At 36.4% G+C, this 18786-nt stretch overlaps 4 protein-coding genes and 1 pseudogene across 12 annotated transcripts; 2 read left to right on the top strand and 3 right to left on the bottom strand.

The window, feature by feature from the left end:
- Positions 1–3636: 3636 nt before the first annotated feature.
- Positions 3637–7816, top strand: LOC107854069 (protein NLP6; the record flags this gene model as incomplete). 5 transcript variants are annotated; one of them, XM_047402688.1, is given in 6 exon segments in its annotated part: positions 3637–3975; positions 4475–4522; positions 4586–5525; positions 5637–5768; positions 5889–6254; positions 7183–7816. In XM_047402688.1, coding segments are annotated over 6 exon segments (2310 nt in total), but the record flags the coding sequence as incomplete, so codon positions are not given.
- A 1018-nt stretch (positions 7817–8834) lies between these two features.
- On the top strand, positions 8835–11911 carry LOC107851897 (mitochondrial pyruvate carrier 1-like). 5 transcript variants are annotated; one of them, XM_047402703.1, is made up of 7 exons: positions 8835–8949; positions 9111–9301; positions 9470–9689; positions 10559–10674; positions 10757–10811; positions 10898–11033; positions 11753–11911. In XM_047402703.1, the coding sequence occupies exons 3-7, from the start codon at positions 9563–9565 to the stop codon at positions 11784–11786; spliced, it is 468 nt and encodes a 155-aa protein (XP_047258659.1). In that variant the 5' UTR covers positions 8835–8949; positions 9111–9301; positions 9470–9562; the 3' UTR covers positions 11787–11911. The 5 variants fall into 5 exon arrangements, with proteins under 5 accessions (XP_047258659.1, XP_047258682.1, XP_047258691.1 ...); XM_047402726.1 differs by having other exon boundaries at positions 8838–8949; positions 9470–9531; XM_047402714.1 differs by lacking the exon at positions 8835–8949 and having other exon boundaries at positions 9063–9301.
- A 22-nt stretch (positions 11912–11933) lies between these two features.
- Positions 11934–12699, bottom strand: LOC107863433 (annotated as a pseudogene).
- A 799-nt stretch (positions 12700–13498) lies between these two features.
- On the bottom strand, positions 13499–14131 carry LOC107855718 (NADPH-dependent aldehyde reductase-like protein, chloroplastic). Its single transcript, XM_047413480.1, has 2 exons — positions 14008–14131; positions 13499–13827 (listed from the first exon to the last, which is right to left on the bottom strand). The coding sequence occupies exons 1-2, from the start codon at positions 14129–14131 to the stop codon at positions 13499–13501; spliced, it is 453 nt and encodes a 150-aa protein (XP_047269436.1).
- A 769-nt stretch (positions 14132–14900) lies between these two features.
- LOC107851879 (UDP-glycosyltransferase 86A2) lies at positions 14901–17611 on the bottom strand. The gene is made up of 2 exons (XM_016696974.2): positions 16994–17611; positions 14901–15917 (listed from the first exon to the last, which is right to left on the bottom strand). Exons 1-2 carry the CDS (start codon positions 17511–17513, stop codon positions 15016–15018), a joined length of 1422 nt encoding a protein of 473 aa, XP_016552460.1. The 5' UTR covers positions 17514–17611; the 3' UTR covers positions 14901–15015.
- Between the last annotated feature and the right edge of the window lie 1175 nt (positions 17612–18786).

Genomic DNA, 18786 nt, shown 5'->3' with positions numbered 1-18786 from the left:
AATATTATACAACTCAAATTCAAATTAATATAATGTATTGTAAAATGAGGTTGTCACTTTCGACCAACTACAAATGAACTTAAAAACTCAGAAAACAAAAAAGAATATGATTTTTATTTTTATTTTCTATGAATGAATACGTCACTATTGAAAATCACCATTTAAAAAAAAAAAAAAAAGCTTTTGGTTCCTTTTAATGGTTCCATTGAACAATTTATTTATCTCTCCACCTTGCTATAATTGGATGGGGGGACAGAGAAACAAAACACACACACATATATATATATATATATAAATTTGAACTAACATGGGTTCGTATGATATAGTTGGAATCTATGTTGCTCGAATTCTTTAAAAATAGTATATTTTTTATAAGGATATGATATACGCATGCGATAATATTTTTAAAGAGTTCGAGCAACTTCAAATGAAATCCTTCCATTTTTTCTTCTTGGGGCGGCGTGCTCTGAAAAATGATTGGGTTCAAGCTTATGAAATGTAGAGAGAAAAAGATAGATCCTACAATGCGTAAATTTATTTTAATATTAGGTGAAAAATAGAAAAAGATTATGTCAATTTTTGAGATTTGAATCTTTTCTGTCACAAAGATCAATAATAAACAATACTAACGTTTACCAAGCACGCAGAAACACATAAACTTTGAATTATGAATCCATCTCTATTCCGATCCAATATTCAAGAAAGTATTCTATGCATGAGGGACAACTCGACGTATTAAAATAACAAATTTCAAAAGGTTTTTAAGACAATCAAATATGCACCAAATAAAATCTTACAATTATAAGAAGTAATTAAAAAAGCTTCTCTCTATTTTTCTTACGATAATATTTTTAAATATAATTCACGATTTTCATTATTGATTTGATGTGCATAGAATAATCTCTTATTCTTTGCAAGTAGTAGTAGATTCCAACTTCTTTTTTTCCCTTCAATAGAATCACATTTTTTGCCAATTGCCACTGAAACAACACACATATAAATTCTCTCTCTTCTCTCTACTCGCCACATAGAACCACAAAAAAATCTGGAGAAAAAAATTGAGCAAAAATGTCTAAGGAGTTGACTCCGCCGCAACAACCACCGTATACGGCGGCGATGGATCTAGATTTTGATTCATGGTCATTTGATCAGATTTTTGCTGCGGCAGCATCGCCGTTGATGCTGCCTTGTTCACCTCTTTGGACTTTTTCAGATGATTATGATGAAAAAATCGCCGGAAATGGAGTTTCTACTGGTCTTCGTAGATTTGTTGCTTGTATGTAAGCTTTTTTGTTTTTATTTCAGCTGTTTTTTGGGCATATATTTGAAAAAATTAGTTGACTTTTTGGTGGCAATTTGCTAAGTTTGCATAAATACAGATAAAATATTCAGCTGAATTGTTAGTGTGCGAGTTTCGTAGCTGAACTATCACCAAGTATTTATCAAAATAAGCTTCTAACTATCAATTGTTATTTTTTTTTTCTACTTGAAATAGTACCATATTGTTGAGGTGTTCTGTTGATAAATTGTTGGTGATCATAAGCCTGATAGTTTAGATATGAAACTCGAAAAATCTGAATATGTGTATTTGATCGTTAACTCAAAAAAAGAAAAAAAAAACATGTACTTGTATGTAAGCTTTTTGGTTTTGGTTCCAATTGTTTTATGGAAAAGTTTGAGGAAAGCTGGTTGACTTTTTGTTCTTGTTGCAAATTTAGGTGACTTTTGTAGACTTGTACAAATTTAGGTAGCACTCTTGCTAAATTTGCATAAAGTGTTTGTTTTGCCAGAAAAGGAAAGAGAGTTAATGGTCAAAAAGGCCTAAAGAATTGATTTTTTTGAGTTTTATACCCAAACAATGAGGTGCGCGAGTTTCCTAGCTGAACTATCACCAATTATTGATCAAAAATCTCCTCAATGATCATAATGCACTTTCTCTACCTGAATGATATGAAGTGCACGAGTTTCCTAACTGAAGTATCACCTAACTAGTATCAATAGTCCCTTCACTTGTTAATTATTCACTTTTCCAACCTGAACGACCGTGATATTTCAGGTAGCAAAAATGTATATTGATAGTTGAAGTGATTTTTGATAAATAGTTGGTGATAGTTCAGTTAGAAAACTCAGGTACCTCATAGTTCAGATATGAAACTCGAAAAATCGAGATACATTAGGTGTGTTTTTTACTTTTAATTCTTTAGGTGGCATTTGTTTCAGTTCTTATAAAAACTGAAATTTGCATGAAGTGTTTGTTTTGCCAAAAAAACATGTACTTTGTACTTTGGTAAAAACTTTTCTTGGAAAAACAGTATCAAACAAACACTTATGCAAGCAAAAACTTTTTAAAAAGTAAGCAAACTTTAGCTTTTTGTAGACATAGAGACAAAGGAAAGTTGAGAGATTGCAGAATTGGATACCATATTTGCACAATCTAAATTGAATCTATTGAAATTCAGTTTAGAGAATATTATGTTTTGCCTTTTTATTTTCGGGACATTACTTATTCCCCACCCTTTTATTCGCATCATGTTTAGTGAATTTGATTCTAGTATTACAATAGTTAACACACTGGGATGAGTTAGATTTTTTTTCTTGATTAGGGATCACATGGTCTTTTTTTCCTTTCATAATCTATGAACATACATGCTACTGTATTTACTTAGACTGTAAAACTAAGTAAATAAGTATGAAAACATATTTATTTCTTAGATTTTAATGTAACATCATATGCAAAACATATCTTAATATTAGGAACATTATTTAAGTGATAAAGATTTAACTAAAAAGAAAGACATGTTTATATGTTGGTTTAGTGTAAACAACCGGTGCATATATATATGCTTCACTGTTTAGAAATTAGATGGTAGAGAAACAATATGCTGGTCATCATATTATTAATACAACGTAAAAAGTACTTATTTTAATGCGATCTCTTGCTTGCTGATGAACAAAGTATGTTGAAATATTTCATGTCTTTGTAGATAAGAGCACAGTAGATTATATCGCGATTTAGTGCAACTGTGAACCAAGTAGTGTTTTTCTTATAAATTCAGTATTATAATTTATAAGCGCTTACGCTACTTCACATAGTACTTATCAAAAATGAGAAAAAAGATCACGTCATGTAGCAAAACATTATTGCCACGTTATCATTCTTCTGTTAAATTATTTTAGTGATATACAAGAGTTGAATTTTTTCTCCATGTTAAAAGTTTATAATGAACTAGTTGTAGTCTTTCTATAATTTGATTTTCCAGGAGTAGCTTTACTTTGTGATATATGAACTTATCCTTAGTTTGTCCCCGTGGAAAGGGGGTAAATGAGTTGAATGTGCATCATTGTCCGGTGACACACAATGAAGTAATCATCTATTTGCCTTTCATATTTGGAGCAGACACTGGTGATCCAGAGGCTACAACTGAAACTGTCGCTGTCAATGCTGATAAAGGACGAATTCCTCCACCAACTTCAGGACTAATACCTGGAAATAATCCAGATGGATCTTGTATAATCAAGGAGAGGATGTCGCAAGCGCTGAGATACTTAAAGGAATCCACAAGAGAGCGAGTTTTAGCTCAGGTTTGGGCACCTGTAAAGGAAGCTGGTCGGTCTGTACTCACAACATCTGGGCAGCCCTTTGTTCTTGACCCAGATTGTAATGGGCTTCATCAATATCGAACGGTTTCTCTGATGTATATGTTTGCTGCGGATGGAGATACTGGTGGGGTTCTTGGACTTCCAGGCCGTGTTTTCCGTCTTAAGTTGCCTGAATGGACACCAAACGTGCAATATTACTCCAGTAAAGAGTTTCCTCGGCTTGATCATGCGCTGCATTACAATGTTCGAGGAACTTTAGCGCTGCCTGTATTTGAACCATCTGGGCAATCCTGTGTTGGTGTACTGGAGCTCATAATGACCTCCCAGAAGATCAACTATGCTGCTGAGGTAGACAAAGTATGCAAAGCACTGAAGGTTGGTTCTTTTAATCCCTCCAAATTTTAATTCACATCTATCATGTTTTCTCTTTTGATGAAGTAGAAGGTTTCATTATTCTCATGTTAGATGTCTTATCTTTCGATAATATTGGATATTGTCTTTCTGCATCAACTGTATGAGGAAGTGTTAGAAATAGCTAAATATTGAATCTATTATACCGTCGGAGGCTGAGATTTTGTTCGTTGAAAATGTGTTCACAAATTCTAAATTTCACTCAATACTCTGCCATCCATTGCTTTTCAGTGCTTCATAGATCCTCTCAATTCTGTTCAATGTAATTTGCAGTCTTCACTCAATGGCATGAGATCTGTTTGCAGGAGTTGATCCAAGTGTTGTGGTTACTTATGTAGGGCATTAAATTGTTGAGTAGATAGATGTGTCTTTCGTCTAAACCAAATGCATCCATCATCTTTTCTTACTTTTCTTTTTTATCAAGATATGGTCTCTTTGGTTAAATTATTTCTACTTTCTGCAGGCTGTAAATTTGAAAAGTTCGGAGATATTGGACCACCCAAACACTCAGGTGAGGAACAGTTGTCTTAAGAATTTTTCATTTAAGTGGTTGTTTCATTATTAGTCTGGACAGGTCAATGGGATGGGTTATATGAACCAGATATGCAATGAAGGCCGGCAGAACGCATTGGTTGAAATCTTGGAGATACTAACTGCGGTATGTGAAACTTACAAACTACCTCTGGCTCAGACTTGGGTTCCATGCAGGCATCGCAGTGTTCTGGCTGATGGTGGTGGGTTGAAAAAGAGCTGCAGCAGCTTTGATGGAAGCTGCATGGGACAGATCTGTATGTCCACAACGGACGTGTCTTTTTATGTTGTTGATGCTCACATGTGGGGTTTTCGTGAAGCTTGTGCGGAGCATCACTTACAAAAGGGACAGGGAGTTGCTGGAAGAGCATATGCTTCACAAAGATCATGCTTTTGTGAAGATATTACACAATTTTGCAAAACTGAGTACCCCTTGGTACATTACGCACGCTTATTTGGGTTGACCAGTTGTTTTGCGATCTGCTTACGGAGCAGTCTCACTGGCAATGATGATTATATTCTGGAATTTTTTCTTCCGCCAGACTCTCGGGATTACAATGACCAGCAGGCTTTGTTTAACTCGCTCTTAGTGACAATGAAGCAGCACTTCAGGAGTCTCAGGATTGCTTCCGGTGGGGAACTTGAGCATGACTGGAGTTCAGTTGAGATTATTAAGGCTTCCACTGAAGAAAAAATTGACACAAAGCCTGAATCTGTTCCAGTACTGAAATCTCTTCCTCAGCCTACTAGTTTACCTAATGGATCGACACATCTTGATCTATTGAGAGAGCAGCAGTTGGCAGCGGGATCCGTTGTTGCAAAGGGTGCAGGTGAAGCCCCTAACGGTGTATCTAACGCAGACAATAAAGTGGTAGGAAAGAAATCAGAGAAAAAACGTGGAAAAGCTGAGAAAACAGTAAGTTTAGAGGTTTTGCAACAGTATTTTTCCGGAAGTCTTAAGGATGCTGCAAAGAGTCTTGGCGGTATGTTCTGGATTTGAAATTTTTTTTTTTTTTTGACCAAATTCCTCATATAGACGTGTTTCTCTTTTTTTTCTTTTTTACCTATTCTCATCAATGTTCTTCTAATTGCAGTTTGCCCTACCACAATGAAACGCATATGTAGGCAACATGGCATCTCTAGATGGCCTTCTCGCAAGATAAATAAGGTCAACCGTTCTCTTTCAAAGCTAAAGTGTGTAATTGAATCCGTTCAAGGAGCCGAAGGTACATTTACTCTGACTTCACTGGCACCAAATTCACTTCCTGCTGCTGTTAGTTCAATTTCTTGGCCTAATGGTGCAAATGGTTCCAATCTACCAAGTTCACCATCGTCTAAACCTTCAGTATTTCATGAGGAGAAGAATGAGTTCACTGCCCATGGAACTCCAGAAAGTCGTGAACAAGCCGAACCCTCAAATGAATTGCTAGGAGGCAGGATATCCAGGAAGGAGGAACTCAGTCCTCCGCAGAACGGTTTTCTGCATGCTGAAGGCTCACGTAAGTCCAGAACAGGGAGTGTCTCGAAAGAAGAGAGCGCAGGGACGCCTACTTCCCATGGTTCATGCCAAGGCAGTCCTAACGCTGGAAATGAATTCTCCCCTTCGAACGAGCTGGTTAATTCACCTGCACGTGAGTTATGCATGAAAGTCGGAGGCTCCCTGGAAGCATCTCATCAGACCACAAAAGAAATCAGCCTTGGGTCGCTCAAGGGTAAGACTAGTAAAACGTTTGCTTTAGGTCGCTAAATTTTTTGAAGCCTCAGAAATTTTACTAGTAAATTTTATGATTTTAACTTCACAATAAGGCATAATGCATTAATATGCCTTTAACTTGGCCTCAAATCACATCTATGACCTCCAACTTTGGGTGTGCACAAGTAGACATTTAAACTTGTATAAAGTTGATAAGTAGACACATACGTCCTATGTGGCATAATACACGTATGATGCCATGTAGGACAAGAATTGGCCACGTAGGACGTATGTGTCAACTTGTTCAACTTTATATAAGTTTAAATGCCTACTTGTGCACACCCAAAGTTGGAGGTGATTTGAAGCTAAGTTAAAGGACATATTTATGTATTGTGCCTATATGTCAAATAATAATGAGGATTGAGTGAAATAGATTTTAAAGAAATAAAGAAAGAAAAGACTATCTAATATGTTTTTTTTTCCTTTTTTGATAACCATGGTGTCCGGACCAGCTTTCGCGCAGCTCGACTAAATCCACGGGATACCTACCACCTCCCACCAGCAACAGGAATATTTTAAAACTTTGAATTAAACAACTAAAACCTCTTATTAATAAATAAAGTTTTTAACAACTACATCCAAGTTAATATATATAGAAAAAAGGCAGCCCGGTGCATTAAAGCTACCGCTATGCTCTACTACAAGGGTGTATTGTACATAGCCTTACCTTGCATTTCTTATATCCAAGTTAATACATTGCAAACAAATAGCTAACATCTTTTTAATTAGAATCAATTCTTACCTTTATTATTAATATGTGAAGTCAAAGGTAATGTGTTTTAAAAATACTACATCGAAAACAACTTGCAAGAACAAAAAGAGAAATCTAGACGCCCTGAAATCAGCTTATCTTCTGCATTCATAATGCCTTTGTTCTGTTATTCCAGAACACAATCAGAAACTATTTAGAGGAATGTTAGTCGAGGATGCAGGAAGCTCTCACGATCTGAGAAATCTTTGTTCACCTGGAGACGCTCTGGTTGATGAACGTGTCCAAGAATACAATTTGACGAACCCACCATTTTCTGATGCTACTGCCAAGGATCCCGTTTATGTTCATGCTGCCTGGCCGGAAGTGACATCCGTTACAATAAAAGCAACATATAAGGATGATATCATAAGATTTCGCCTTTCCTTAAGTTCTGGTATATTTAAGTTGAAAGAAGAAGTAGCGAAGAGGCTTAAGTTAGAACTGGGCACCTTCGACATCAAGTATCTAGACGATGACCTTGAGTTAGTTTCGATTTCTTGTGATGCAGATCTGCAGGAATGTGTCGATATCTCAAGATCATCGGGTAGCAGTATCGTGAGGTTGTTAGTTCTTGATATTATGTCCAACTTAGGTAGCTCCTGTGAGAGCTCAGGTAAATGACCAAGGACTTAGGCTGTAAATACATAAAATTAGTCAAGTAATTATTGTTATACTAGGTTGTGTAAATTTTGATTGACAAGTTCTCTGTAATTGTAACAAATTTTCATTTGTATCAAGCCTCTTAAGTAAATATATTGTGTTTTTTTGTTTCTTTTGCTTCACAACAAATTTGCAGGCACACTAATTTTTATTTTTTGGTTTCCCACCCGGTGTTCGGTACCCACATTGAAGTCCTGATTAATCTGGATCGCGCACTGCAGGGCTCATTTTGGTGGTGGCGCTTCCAACAGTGTTTTCTCCATACTAAATTAATTTTACAGATCACTCTTTGGGTAGTATTTACTGATGAAATTGTTTGTCTGCACCATTTTTATATATTTTTTTTTATAAAAAAGAAAGAAAAAAGAGAAACCCAACCCATTGACTTGTAAGTTTTCACCTAAACTTATTTGTATGACATCTCAATAGTTCATATTAATATATCCAAAACTGAAAGTCAACTTTTTAAAATATTTCATCTAACATAAATTGACATTATAGATGTATTTTGAGCAAGTATTTTAAGCTACATATTAAACAATAATACTATTATCATAAATATGAACATGTCAAATAGAAACAACTCTCTTATTAACATATTTGCTAGTCAACTTGTTTAAATATTTTACTAGACATAATTTAACAATTATACAGCTGTATTTTGATAAGTATTACAGAGCAAACAATATTATGTATTCCATGAAATTAGTCGAGTTATACACAAGTTGATAAATGTCATGGTTATCACTATATTTTGGTATAATACATAAATAAATACTCAAATTTCATTAGTCGAGTTACGCGCAAGCTAACTTAAACATCACAGTTATCATTATATTTTGACATAATACTAATCTAATTTTGGAATTACGCATCTAGATTCGTGAACTTGATCTCAATTGATAACTAAATATTTCAACTTGTTTCCACGTGTCTCGTAGAGACATAGACATTTCATGCTAATGCGACACATAAATTTTAGAAGTTACCTAGATAATCATTTTGTAAGTTGAGAGTGTTCAGCTGATACGATAAAAATATATCAGAGGTATCTAGACGAGCATAATCAAGTTAATTATTTATAGGAATCTAAAAAGAAATTAATAGAAAAATAATTTCAATTAGCCTTTGGCTACTATCAACTAGTACAACAAAAGAGGGACCATATATGTCTACATACAAAAGTAATTGATTATCATAGACAGTTTCTCCAAGCAACCCACATTTTTAATCTCTGATTAAGGTATGATTTTGATTAATTAATTTAGATTTAGATTCAAAGCAAATTATTGTTTTGGATTCTTGGAATTTGTATTGTTTTTACAGTTTTGTTGAACTTATTTGTTATGGATTTTATGTCAAGTATATGTTATGTTTTTGATTTCCGATGAATGGATCATGAAGCATATAAGGATGTGGCGTGGTGGTTAATGACGTGGTTTGAGTATCATGAGGTGTCAGATTCAACTTACGGCGAAGATAAAATACTAGGTGATTTCTTTCTTATCTGTTTTAGCCTTGGTGGATAGAGGGGAGGTGACACGTATCCCATGGAATTACTTGACGTGCGTGCAAGCTGTCTAGATGATTATTTTGTAAGTTCAAGCATTTTGAAACAAGAAAAAATGAATTGAATTGTTTAGATGCATGTACATACTCAATTAATTATTTATAGAAATTTCCATTTGTAGTAAAATAATTATTATTCGTCTTTGGCGGCTATCAACTACTCCATTCACTAAAAATATCATATCTATATACAGATGAAATGGATAATCGTAGCCATTTTTTTGGAGCAACCAAAGTTTTATAATCTCTGATTAAGGTATGATTTTGATTAATAACTTTAGATTTAGATGCAAAATAAGTTGCCCGTACTCTTCAAAAGTGTATATTGTATGTTGGATTCTCCAAAAATAGTATATTTTTTTGGAGAATCTGACACAGGTGCGGCATCGAAAGTGAAGAGTCTGCGCAACTTAGGTAATTTTTTTTAACAATTTGTTGAATGAATGTTTGTTGAACAACTTCATTTATAGTGCTAGTTGACTTTCTCCTCAATTGTTGGTGTAAATGTAGTTTATAATTCTTCTTGTACAAGTAGTTTTGTGTCTTTAGCATGTCTATATTTGGATAAATTTTGTGTTTTGACCTTCGATGGTCAGAGATGATACAGGATTTAAAGTTTCTGGGTTTCAATAGCGAGCTTAAGATATTTATAGATATTGAATCAAGAACTTTATGCAACAACGTGTGAGTTTTTCCGTAAATGAATTAGCGTGTTTAAAAGAGTCGGGCTGAAATCTTAATCATTCAGATTCAGACCCCCGCGACCAAATGAGGGCTCAGTGCTTAGTCTCCTCCAGTTTCTTGCTATATGTTCTGTTACTGCTGGCCCTAAGTTGCTCGGACTCTCCAAAAATGTTGCCTCACCAGTGTTGGAAGCTCCAAAAATGCACCACTTTTGAAGGATCCGACACGCACCTGATGATATTTTTGAAGAGTCCAAGCAACATGTCTGCTGCTGCCTGTTGCTATATTAGCATAGTCAGATTTATGTAACAGGATTTCTTGTATTTCACTGCCCTGCACTACATTGTCCGGCTTTTGGTTTGCGTACGCTTGTGAATTTTTTGTTATTAGAGTACTGAATAATCGTTACTACGTCTTTGTTTACTGTCTATTCGTCCTGAGCCGAGGGTCTATCTGAAACAGCCTCTCTACCTCTTCGGAGGTAGTGGTATGGACTATCGACTGCGTACATTTTACCTTCCCCAGACCCCACTATGCGGGAATACACTGGATATGTTGTTGTTGTTGTTGAGAGTACTGAATAATTGTGTCCATTGCAGGAATTCCACATAGCGTGTCGCAAATGGCTACGTTCAAGGCATTTTTGAACAGTCCTGTTGGCCCGAAAACAACTCATTTTTGGGGTCCTGTAGCTAACTGGGGAATTATCACTGCTGTATATATACTATGCTTATCTAAAATATTCTAACGCGATGTTAGTTTTTTGTTGATTTTGCTGACACGAGTTATATTCGCAGGGAATATTAGACACACAAAAGCCCCCGGATGTGATATCAGGCAACATGACGTCAGGTAGGAATGCTCGATTTACACAGATGCTCGAACAATTCCTTCTGTCGTGTATCCTTGATATTGTTTTTGTTTTTCTGATAATGCAGTTATGTGCGTGTATTCTGCACTGTTCATGAGATTTGCGTGGATGGTGAAGCCTCGGAATTATTTCCTTTTGGTAACTCATGCCTCGAATGAGACAGTGCAACTTTATCAGCTATCGCGTTGGGCAAAAGCTCAAGGGTAAGCGATTATCTGAACTTCACAGCTTCGATGGTATTTCCAGTACGTACCATATGAATCTCATTCGGACTCTCCTAGCCATTCATCGACACTTATTCCCACTGCCGTTGACAAGACAAACTCGTAACAAAAATCAAACTGCCCTCAACGCAAGCAACTCTATCCTTGAAAATGTTGTGATGCCTCAATCAAACGATAGGACTTAACTTGACAACACGATATAGAAGAAGAAAGAATGGTAACTGATCCTAAATGTTCGGTAGCCTCCTGATTATAAGTGTGATGCACAACACACTCATAAGCAAGACTCTACTAGACACACCGCTTGTAGACTCCCTAGGACACTATACCTTCCCTCCTCCCTCGATAGAATTTTGAAATAAACACAAAGGAGAGAAACAAACATGCCATTGTAGGGGAGCATTGGAGTAACTGGTAAAACTGTCATATGATCAGGAGGTCATGGGTTCAAATCTTGGAAACAACCTCTGGCAGAAATGCAAGGTAAGGTTGCGTATAATATACCCTTGTGGTGGAGCCCTTCGCCAGACCCCCCTACGCATAGCGAGTGCTCCGGACTAAGGTGCTTAGTATTGATGACTTGCATGTTGAGCCATTGAAGCTTGTTCTTGTTCTTTGTGCTAACGAATACAGTTTTACGAGTTTATGTTTGCGATATATGCTACCAATTGTTCGTTTTTATGTTGTTGTACCTGCAGATATCTGAAGCAAAATCCAGACAAAGCAGCGTGATCTAGCGTTCGTTCCTGTTTTATTATTCCGATCGGCCAAGAGCTGATCAAGTGAAAATTGTAGAGAATGATCAGTCATGTTTATAAGATTTGACACAATAAAGATAGCATAAATTTGAATGCCCAGAAATGTTAAGTCTTTCCCTTGTCCGGCCTCGTTAGGATTTCGCCCTGCCCTTCACAGTCCCATTTCCGTTCACAGATTTCATCGCTTCTGTCTAGCCAAACGCTACCATTTGATCTGAAAAAACTCGCTATCTAGAAACTTTCTATACCCCCAACAAACATGTTAAGAGTGCCACTTCCGTCTGGTAAAGTTGCCTCCATGTGACCAGGAGGTCACGGGTTCAAGCTTTGGGAACAGCCTCTGACAGAAATGCAAGGTAAGGCTGCGTAGGGTATACCCTTGTGGTGGAGCCCTTCCCCGAACCCTGCTCATAGCGGGATGTTATCCCATATGTTACAGTATCGAGGTCCCTTTCCACGCGATAATTATTATTTTAATGCCTACTACATGAAATAAGCTGAAATGAGCTAAAGCTTCACTTACTTTGAGACGAATATGCATGCAACTATGCAAGTAAACTGATCAAATGTAACCGCCATTAACGCGAATAACCGGTCCATTAAGAAGTATCGCCAGCCAAAACTCTGATGACCGGAGCAACATCCTCCGACTGACCAAGTCTTCCATGTGGACATTCATCGATCGCCTTCTTCACCATCTCCTCTGTTCTCCCCTTGAAAAACATCTCCGTTGCTATAGGTCCGGGCGCTACACAATTCGCTGGTATTCCTGTTCCTTTCAATTCCTTTGCCAGTATTTTCACCATTGCTTCCCCGTTCCCTGGCTTAAACGACGCTGCTGCAGATGACGTTACGCATATAATCCTTCCGCCTCTGCAGAAGCAGATTTAGAATTTTCACTTAGGAGGTTCGAAAAAGTAGAAGTAGAATTTGAACTTAGAACCTCGAGATAAATTGTGAACCCCCTCCTAAACGATGTGTTCGGGAGATTCAAAATCTCTCTATACAACAACAGTACCAACATACTCAGTGTAGTCCCACAAAATGGGGTCCGGAGAAAGTAGGGTGTATGCAGATCGTACCTCTACCTAAGAGACGAGGTAAGGAGGTTTGTTTTCGATTGTTCAAGATAAAAACAATCTAAAAAAAGATGTAATGAAAGTACAATGACAATCTATATAGTACTCTTATGTGACACCCTTTTTTTTTTTTAGTCCGTTGGAAAAAAGAATGTCAACTTACTATGATTCGAAACAATATAACTTTATTTTAGACTACATGTTTTTTTTTTTAAATAAAATCTTAAACACTGTGCGAAATCGTACCGCATAATACTAAATTTTAGCATATTTTTGTCAACTTTTTTAGCTAACGTGACACATGACGCGCCGCGAGTGTTTAACTTCACGCAAGGTGCCACATCAGCACAAAAGGGTGACAAAAATACGCTAAAATTGAGTTCAGGGTTCAATAGCACCCCGTGAAGTTGGAGTGTGTCGTAACAACTTTGATCATAGTTCAGGGGTACTGGATGTTTATCTCAATACAACAAATAATAAAAGAACAATACTCAACTCGAACTACACAAATCAATAAATAGTAATTAACAGAAATCGAAGAACAAGAAACTACAGATATAGTCCTACGACTACTAGCGAGGCCAACAAGACAGAAAAATCACCTCAGCTATGTTGTGCAGTTTCTTGCTGATGAGCTCAGCTGAACACCCTCCCGACCCTCTAGATCCGCCCCTGCCTCTGTGGCGCTGCGCTCGCCACACTTGATCATCATCCTGTTTGCAACAGCTTCCTTACAACATAAAAAAGCGCCACGAGTATTCAAACTAAAAGTCCTACCGAAATCCTCAACAGCAGTGTTCATGATCATTGGATGCTTGACATCACATGTGCCAGCGGCGTTCACTAAGATGCTAACCGGAGATTGAAATACTGATTCTGATGCATTGAAAAGAGACTTTACTTCGTCAGGATCAGTTATATCAGCTTTTACTGCGACTGCAGAGACCGCGGAAGAGTAAAGCGTCTAGTACACCCCTGAACTATGACCAAACTTGCTATGATACAATCCTTCTTCACTGAGTTTTTGTCACTCTTTCGTGCGTGACACCTTTTATCAATCTTTTTAGCTGACGTGACACCTTTGAAGTAGGCTTCATTTTATGTAATAAAGATGACCTGGTGAAAAAAATATGCTAAAATTGAGTGACAATGAAGCTAAATGAAGTGCAATGGCTTTTCCAATGCCTCGAGATGATCCAGTAACGATGGCTACATGATTTTCGAGAGGGAATTCCACCATGAATGAAGAAATTAAAGGTTTGAAGTTTGAAGTTTGATTGAATTGATCAAGAGTGTATGTATATAATGTGTATATTGCAGGTTGAAAAGCGTAGAAATGATAAGGAGTGGAAAAAGGGAATGATGTTGGTTGGTCCTTTTTGATAGTCAATTATTGGTTTTGTGATCCGATATTCGGTACTCGCATTAAAATTCAACTAAATATAATATGCCCCGGTTGGTCCAATCGGACTAGTAGTGCTCCCTGTCAAAGATTTTTCTCATATACGAGGTCTGAAATTGAAATTTTTAAGGATTTTTTTTCATACGCAAGACTCGTAGGTGGCAAGATTTTTATTAGGATGGAGTTTTTGAAAAATAGATTACTTTATATAAAATGGGTCAGCAATTTATTAAATTGACTAGTTGTTACCCCTTTATTCTCTTTAAACAAATTAGAGAAAACGCACCGTTTCCTGAACTATAAATGAAATTATTGAGACACATTCTAAATTAAAGGGGTCCTATTATTCCTGAACTAATTAAAATTATATTTTTGGCAACCTTAGTGCCTACGCGGGACATGCGTGGCACACTGCGTGAATCAACACACTGGTCCACGTAGGCACACGTATGTGCCACATAGACACTAAGGTTGCCAAAAATACAATCTTAATTAGTCCAGGGGGTAATAGTACCCTTTAAGTTCGGATGTGTCTCAGCAATTTCGTTTATAGTTCAGGATGGAAACAATGCATTTAGTCAAAAAATTATACTTTTAACTTCGTCTCTTCAAATTTCAACAGTGCCACAGAAAGACCAACAATTACATAATATTAATATCCTAAAACTTGAATGAATACCAATCATACATATAGTAATTTCAAGAAATTCATAACTTAGTTTTTATTTACATACTTTTCCTATGAAATTATCCAAATTTCTTTCTGATGATCCATCAGCACTTAATGCATTTCCAAACGTCTTCTTTACTTTCTTAATTACGTTTCTACACTCATCACTTAATTTTCCATACATGAAATTGTGTATTTTCTTCGAAATTTCAACCTTCGTGATAGGTTTTTTATCGCACAAATTAAGTCCGATCTTCCAATCATCGACTACTAATTTTCGATTAGTGAATTGATCGGTAAGCAAAGGGTAACAAAGCATTGGAACTTCACACCAAATGGCTTCCAGTATCGAGTTCCATCCACAATGAGTCAAAAATCCACCTATCGCTGAGTGTGCCAACACTCGTTTCTGGCAACACCATGGCACGACTAAACCACGACCACCACCACCACCACAAATTTCACTTTCGAAATCTTCTGGTAACGGGTTTGGATCATCGGAGCTTACAATATCGGGTCGGATCACCCAAATAAAACCAACTTTACTTAAACACAAACCATAAGCTATCTCTAGAAGCTCATTTTTGGTAATATGAGCATAGCTACCAAATGATACGTACATTACAGTTGCATGTTGTTGCATGTCAAGCCAGTGGGTGCACTCGGACTCGAACCACATGCTAGTACTCACACCGCTATTGGTGAACTCGGGTGGAAAGATGGGACCTATAGCGTAAAATGGCTTTTCGATTTGTAGAGCTGATATGGTCTCGGATTCGAGCTCTAGGATGGTGTTACATAAGATGAAATCAGCATTTCTTACATCCTTAAATGCATTGAAAATAATTTGATGACACATTGAGGTTGTGTCTGTTTCTTGAAGATATGACATTAAGTCCTTTGGCTTTATTGATTTCACTCCTGGTATGTAGTCAATAGGATCTTCAGACAAATCTGTAAACATGAGCAAAAAAAAAAAAATTAATTTATAACAATATACTGTATATGGAAGTCGAAGATAAGATCGAGTTGATTTCTCAGAAAGTCGCTCAGTTAACAATAGTACTTTCTGAGATGGTAGTTATTAGTTGAGTGACCATATCAGACGAAAATTAATCAATGTGGATAAATGTAAGATAAATCGCATTTTTTCCATAAAAGATCTTGTAATTGTAAGAGTAAAGCATCTAGTACCCTCAACTATGACTAAATTTGCTACGACACGGTCCAATTACCTCTGAATTAAATTTTAGCGTATTTTTGTCAACCTTTTCAGCTGACGTGACACCTTTTGTCAACCTTTCTAACTGATGTGACACCTTTGATGTGGGTCCCATGTTATGTAAATAAAGGTGTTACGTAAGCACAAAAGGGTGACAAAAGTGCACTAAAATTGAGTTCAGGAATAATAGGACTCCTGTGAAGTTAGAGTGTGTGTCGTAACAACTTTGGCCATATACAGTTCCAGGGGTACTGGATGCTTATTTCTAATTGTAATATAGAGTAAGATATTAAAATGAACCTAGTGATAGAGAGTAAAACATCTAGTACCCAAATTTTCTACTGACACACTCCAACTTCGCAGGGATCCTACTACCCCTGAACTAAATTTTAGCGTATATTTGTCAACCTTTTCAGCTGACGTGGCACCTTTTGTCAGCCTTTTTAGGTGATGTGGCACCTTTGATGTGGGTCTCATTTTATGTAAATAAAGGTGTCACATCAGTATAAAAGGATGACAAAAATACGCTAAAATTGAGTTCAGGAGGGTAATAGGATCCCTGTGAAGTTGGAGTGTGTCGTAGAAACTTTGGTCATAGTTCGTCAACCTTTTCAGCTGATGTGACACCTTTTGTCAACCTTTTTATCTGATGTGGCACCTTTGATGTGGGTCCCATTTTATGTAAATAAAGATGTTACGTCAGCACAAAAGGATGATAAAAATATGCTAAAATTGAGTTCAGGAGCATAATAGGATCCCTGTGAAGTTGGAGTTCGGGGAATTACTGGATGCTTATCTCGAGGCTTACCAATACAACCAAAGTGGCCATGTAACTTCAAGAGATGAAGATGATAATAGAGTGTAAAAACCAAAGCTGTTTCTGTCCAAAAAGATATGTATAAAAGTCCATATTTCTTAGCCAATTTTCCTGGAAACACAAAGAAAGAATCAGCAATCAAGCAGTTCACAGGAGGATCCATTTTTGACTCCATTGTTTTCACCAAAGCTTCTTCAACATGAGCTGAGAATACATGTAACAAAGAAGCCATGAATTGATCATGGTTCAATGACCGGTCGAAATTTACTGGTAATCCATCAGATACTATCATATAACGTATATCTAGATCCTGATGACCTAGATACACGTTAGAAAAAGTTTCGGTTTTACCCTTCTTTTGAGTGATCTGATAGTGTGTAGACTCAGTGTTGATGAAGGTTATAGTGAAGCCTTTTTGTGCAAGCTTGATTGCTAGATGGGTTGTGGGAATAACATGGCCTTGTAATGGATAACATACTAATATTGCATGAGGGTTTGAAATTGAATCCATAATTTGTTGGTAAATATTTTAGACTATAAGCAATTGATAAATTAAAGGCTAAAGAGGTAATGTGAGAGAATGAAGTTTTGTAATGAAAGATTATATATATAAGCAATAAATTAAACCTTACTTTTGAAATAGTATTACCCCTCAACTATATATGACCAGTGGCGGCCCCAAGAATTCAAGGTTGTGGGTGCTCAAATTTTTTTATAAAAAATAGTATGTAGCTGTAGCTATTCGAACCCGGAAAGCTGGACACGAGAGTCACATCCTCAAGTCACTGCACCCAACTATATGTTTGTTCTCTGGGTGCTTTTTAATAAATTATACCATTTATTTTGTGTTTCTTATATAATTATACCTAATCTACGTCGAGTTTAGTGGATGCCAGAGCACCCCAAAATTACACGTGGGTCCACCCTTGTATATGACCAAGTTTGCTATGACACACTCCAACTTCATGGGGTCCTATTACCCTCGGAACTAAATTTTAACGTATTCTTGTCATCCTTTTCAGCTGATGTGACACCTTTGATATGGGCCCCATTTTATGTCACGTCAGCACAAAAAGGTGACAAAAATAAACTAAAATTGAGTTCGGGACTCCTGTAGAGTTGAAGTGTGTCATATCAACTTTAGCTATAGTTCGAGTATGTAGCAACTTTGACCATTCGAGGGGTTACTGGATGCTTATCTCTATTATATATTGGGAAATGTGCATGGATTTGTAAATTTAAGTCAGTGTATGCAACGTATCATGATATGCTTGCTATTATAGTAGTTTTTGGATAATGTTGATTTATGAAGCAGGGGCGGCTCAATTTATCTGGTGGCTTAAAGTCAAAATTTATTACGAGGCTTTAAACTTTTTTTATTTTTATAAAAATCATGCATACATTATTTGATGTGTATTTTTCTAACTTTTTAAATGCAAAATTGTTAATTGTTATTTTCAAAGTAAAATAATAAGTAAAGTATATCACATAAATTGAGATCCGTAAATAAAAAAACTTCAAATTAGAGAGAATAGAAACTAATAAGAATAGTAGAACAAATTCTAAAATTTGATATTATAATAAAATTTCACTATTTGTATTTATTTGTTACTTCATTTAATTATTTTTTTCAAAAAAATAACATATAAGGCCAACTTATAATAATTAATTTGGGACTTAAAATATTTGGGGGCCTAAAGCGATCGCTTCGTTCGCTTGGTCCTTGAGCCGGCTCTGTTGTGAAGTTAGGTTTAAGTGAAGATAAATGATAGTGGCTAAGCCGG

The sequence above is a fragment of the Capsicum annuum genome, chromosome 1 (assembly GCF_002878395.1).
Source record: "Capsicum annuum cultivar UCD-10X-F1 chromosome 1, UCD10Xv1.1, whole genome shotgun sequence".
NCBI classification, from domain to species: Eukaryota; Viridiplantae; Streptophyta; class Magnoliopsida; order Solanales; family Solanaceae; genus Capsicum; species Capsicum annuum.
This window is presented reverse-complemented; position numbering and strand designations above follow the sequence as displayed.

Excerpts from the sequence above, each read along its gene's own strand:
- LOC107851897 (XM_047402703.1), top strand. The coding sequence starts at position 9,563 with ATGCAAAATAAGTTGCCCGTACTCTTCAAAAGTGTATATTGTATGTTG. Across the intron at positions 9,690-10,558 it reads GAAGAGTCTGCGCAACTTAG|GAATTCCACATAGCGTGTCG; the intron begins GTAATTTTTTTT and ends TGTCCATTGCAG. Across the intron at positions 10,675-10,756 it reads ACTGGGGAATTATCACTGCT|GGAATATTAGACACACAAAA; the intron begins GTATATATACTA and ends TTATATTCGCAG.
- LOC107851879 (XM_016696974.2), bottom strand. The coding sequence starts at position 17,513 with ATGGATTCAATTTCAAACCCTCATGCAATATTAGTATGTTATCCATTA. Across the intron at positions 15,918-16,993 it reads TGGCCACTTTGGTTGTATTG|ATTTGTCTGAAGATCCTATT; the intron begins GTAAGCCTCGAG and ends TCATGTTTACAG.
- LOC107855718 (XM_047413480.1), bottom strand. The coding sequence starts at position 14,131 with ATGGTGGAATTCCCTCTCGAAAATCATGTAGCCATCGTTACTGGATCA. Across the intron at positions 13,828-14,007 it reads TAGCATATTTTTTTCACCAG|TCGCAGTAAAAGCTGATATA; the intron begins GTCATCTTTATT and ends CGGTCTCTGCAG.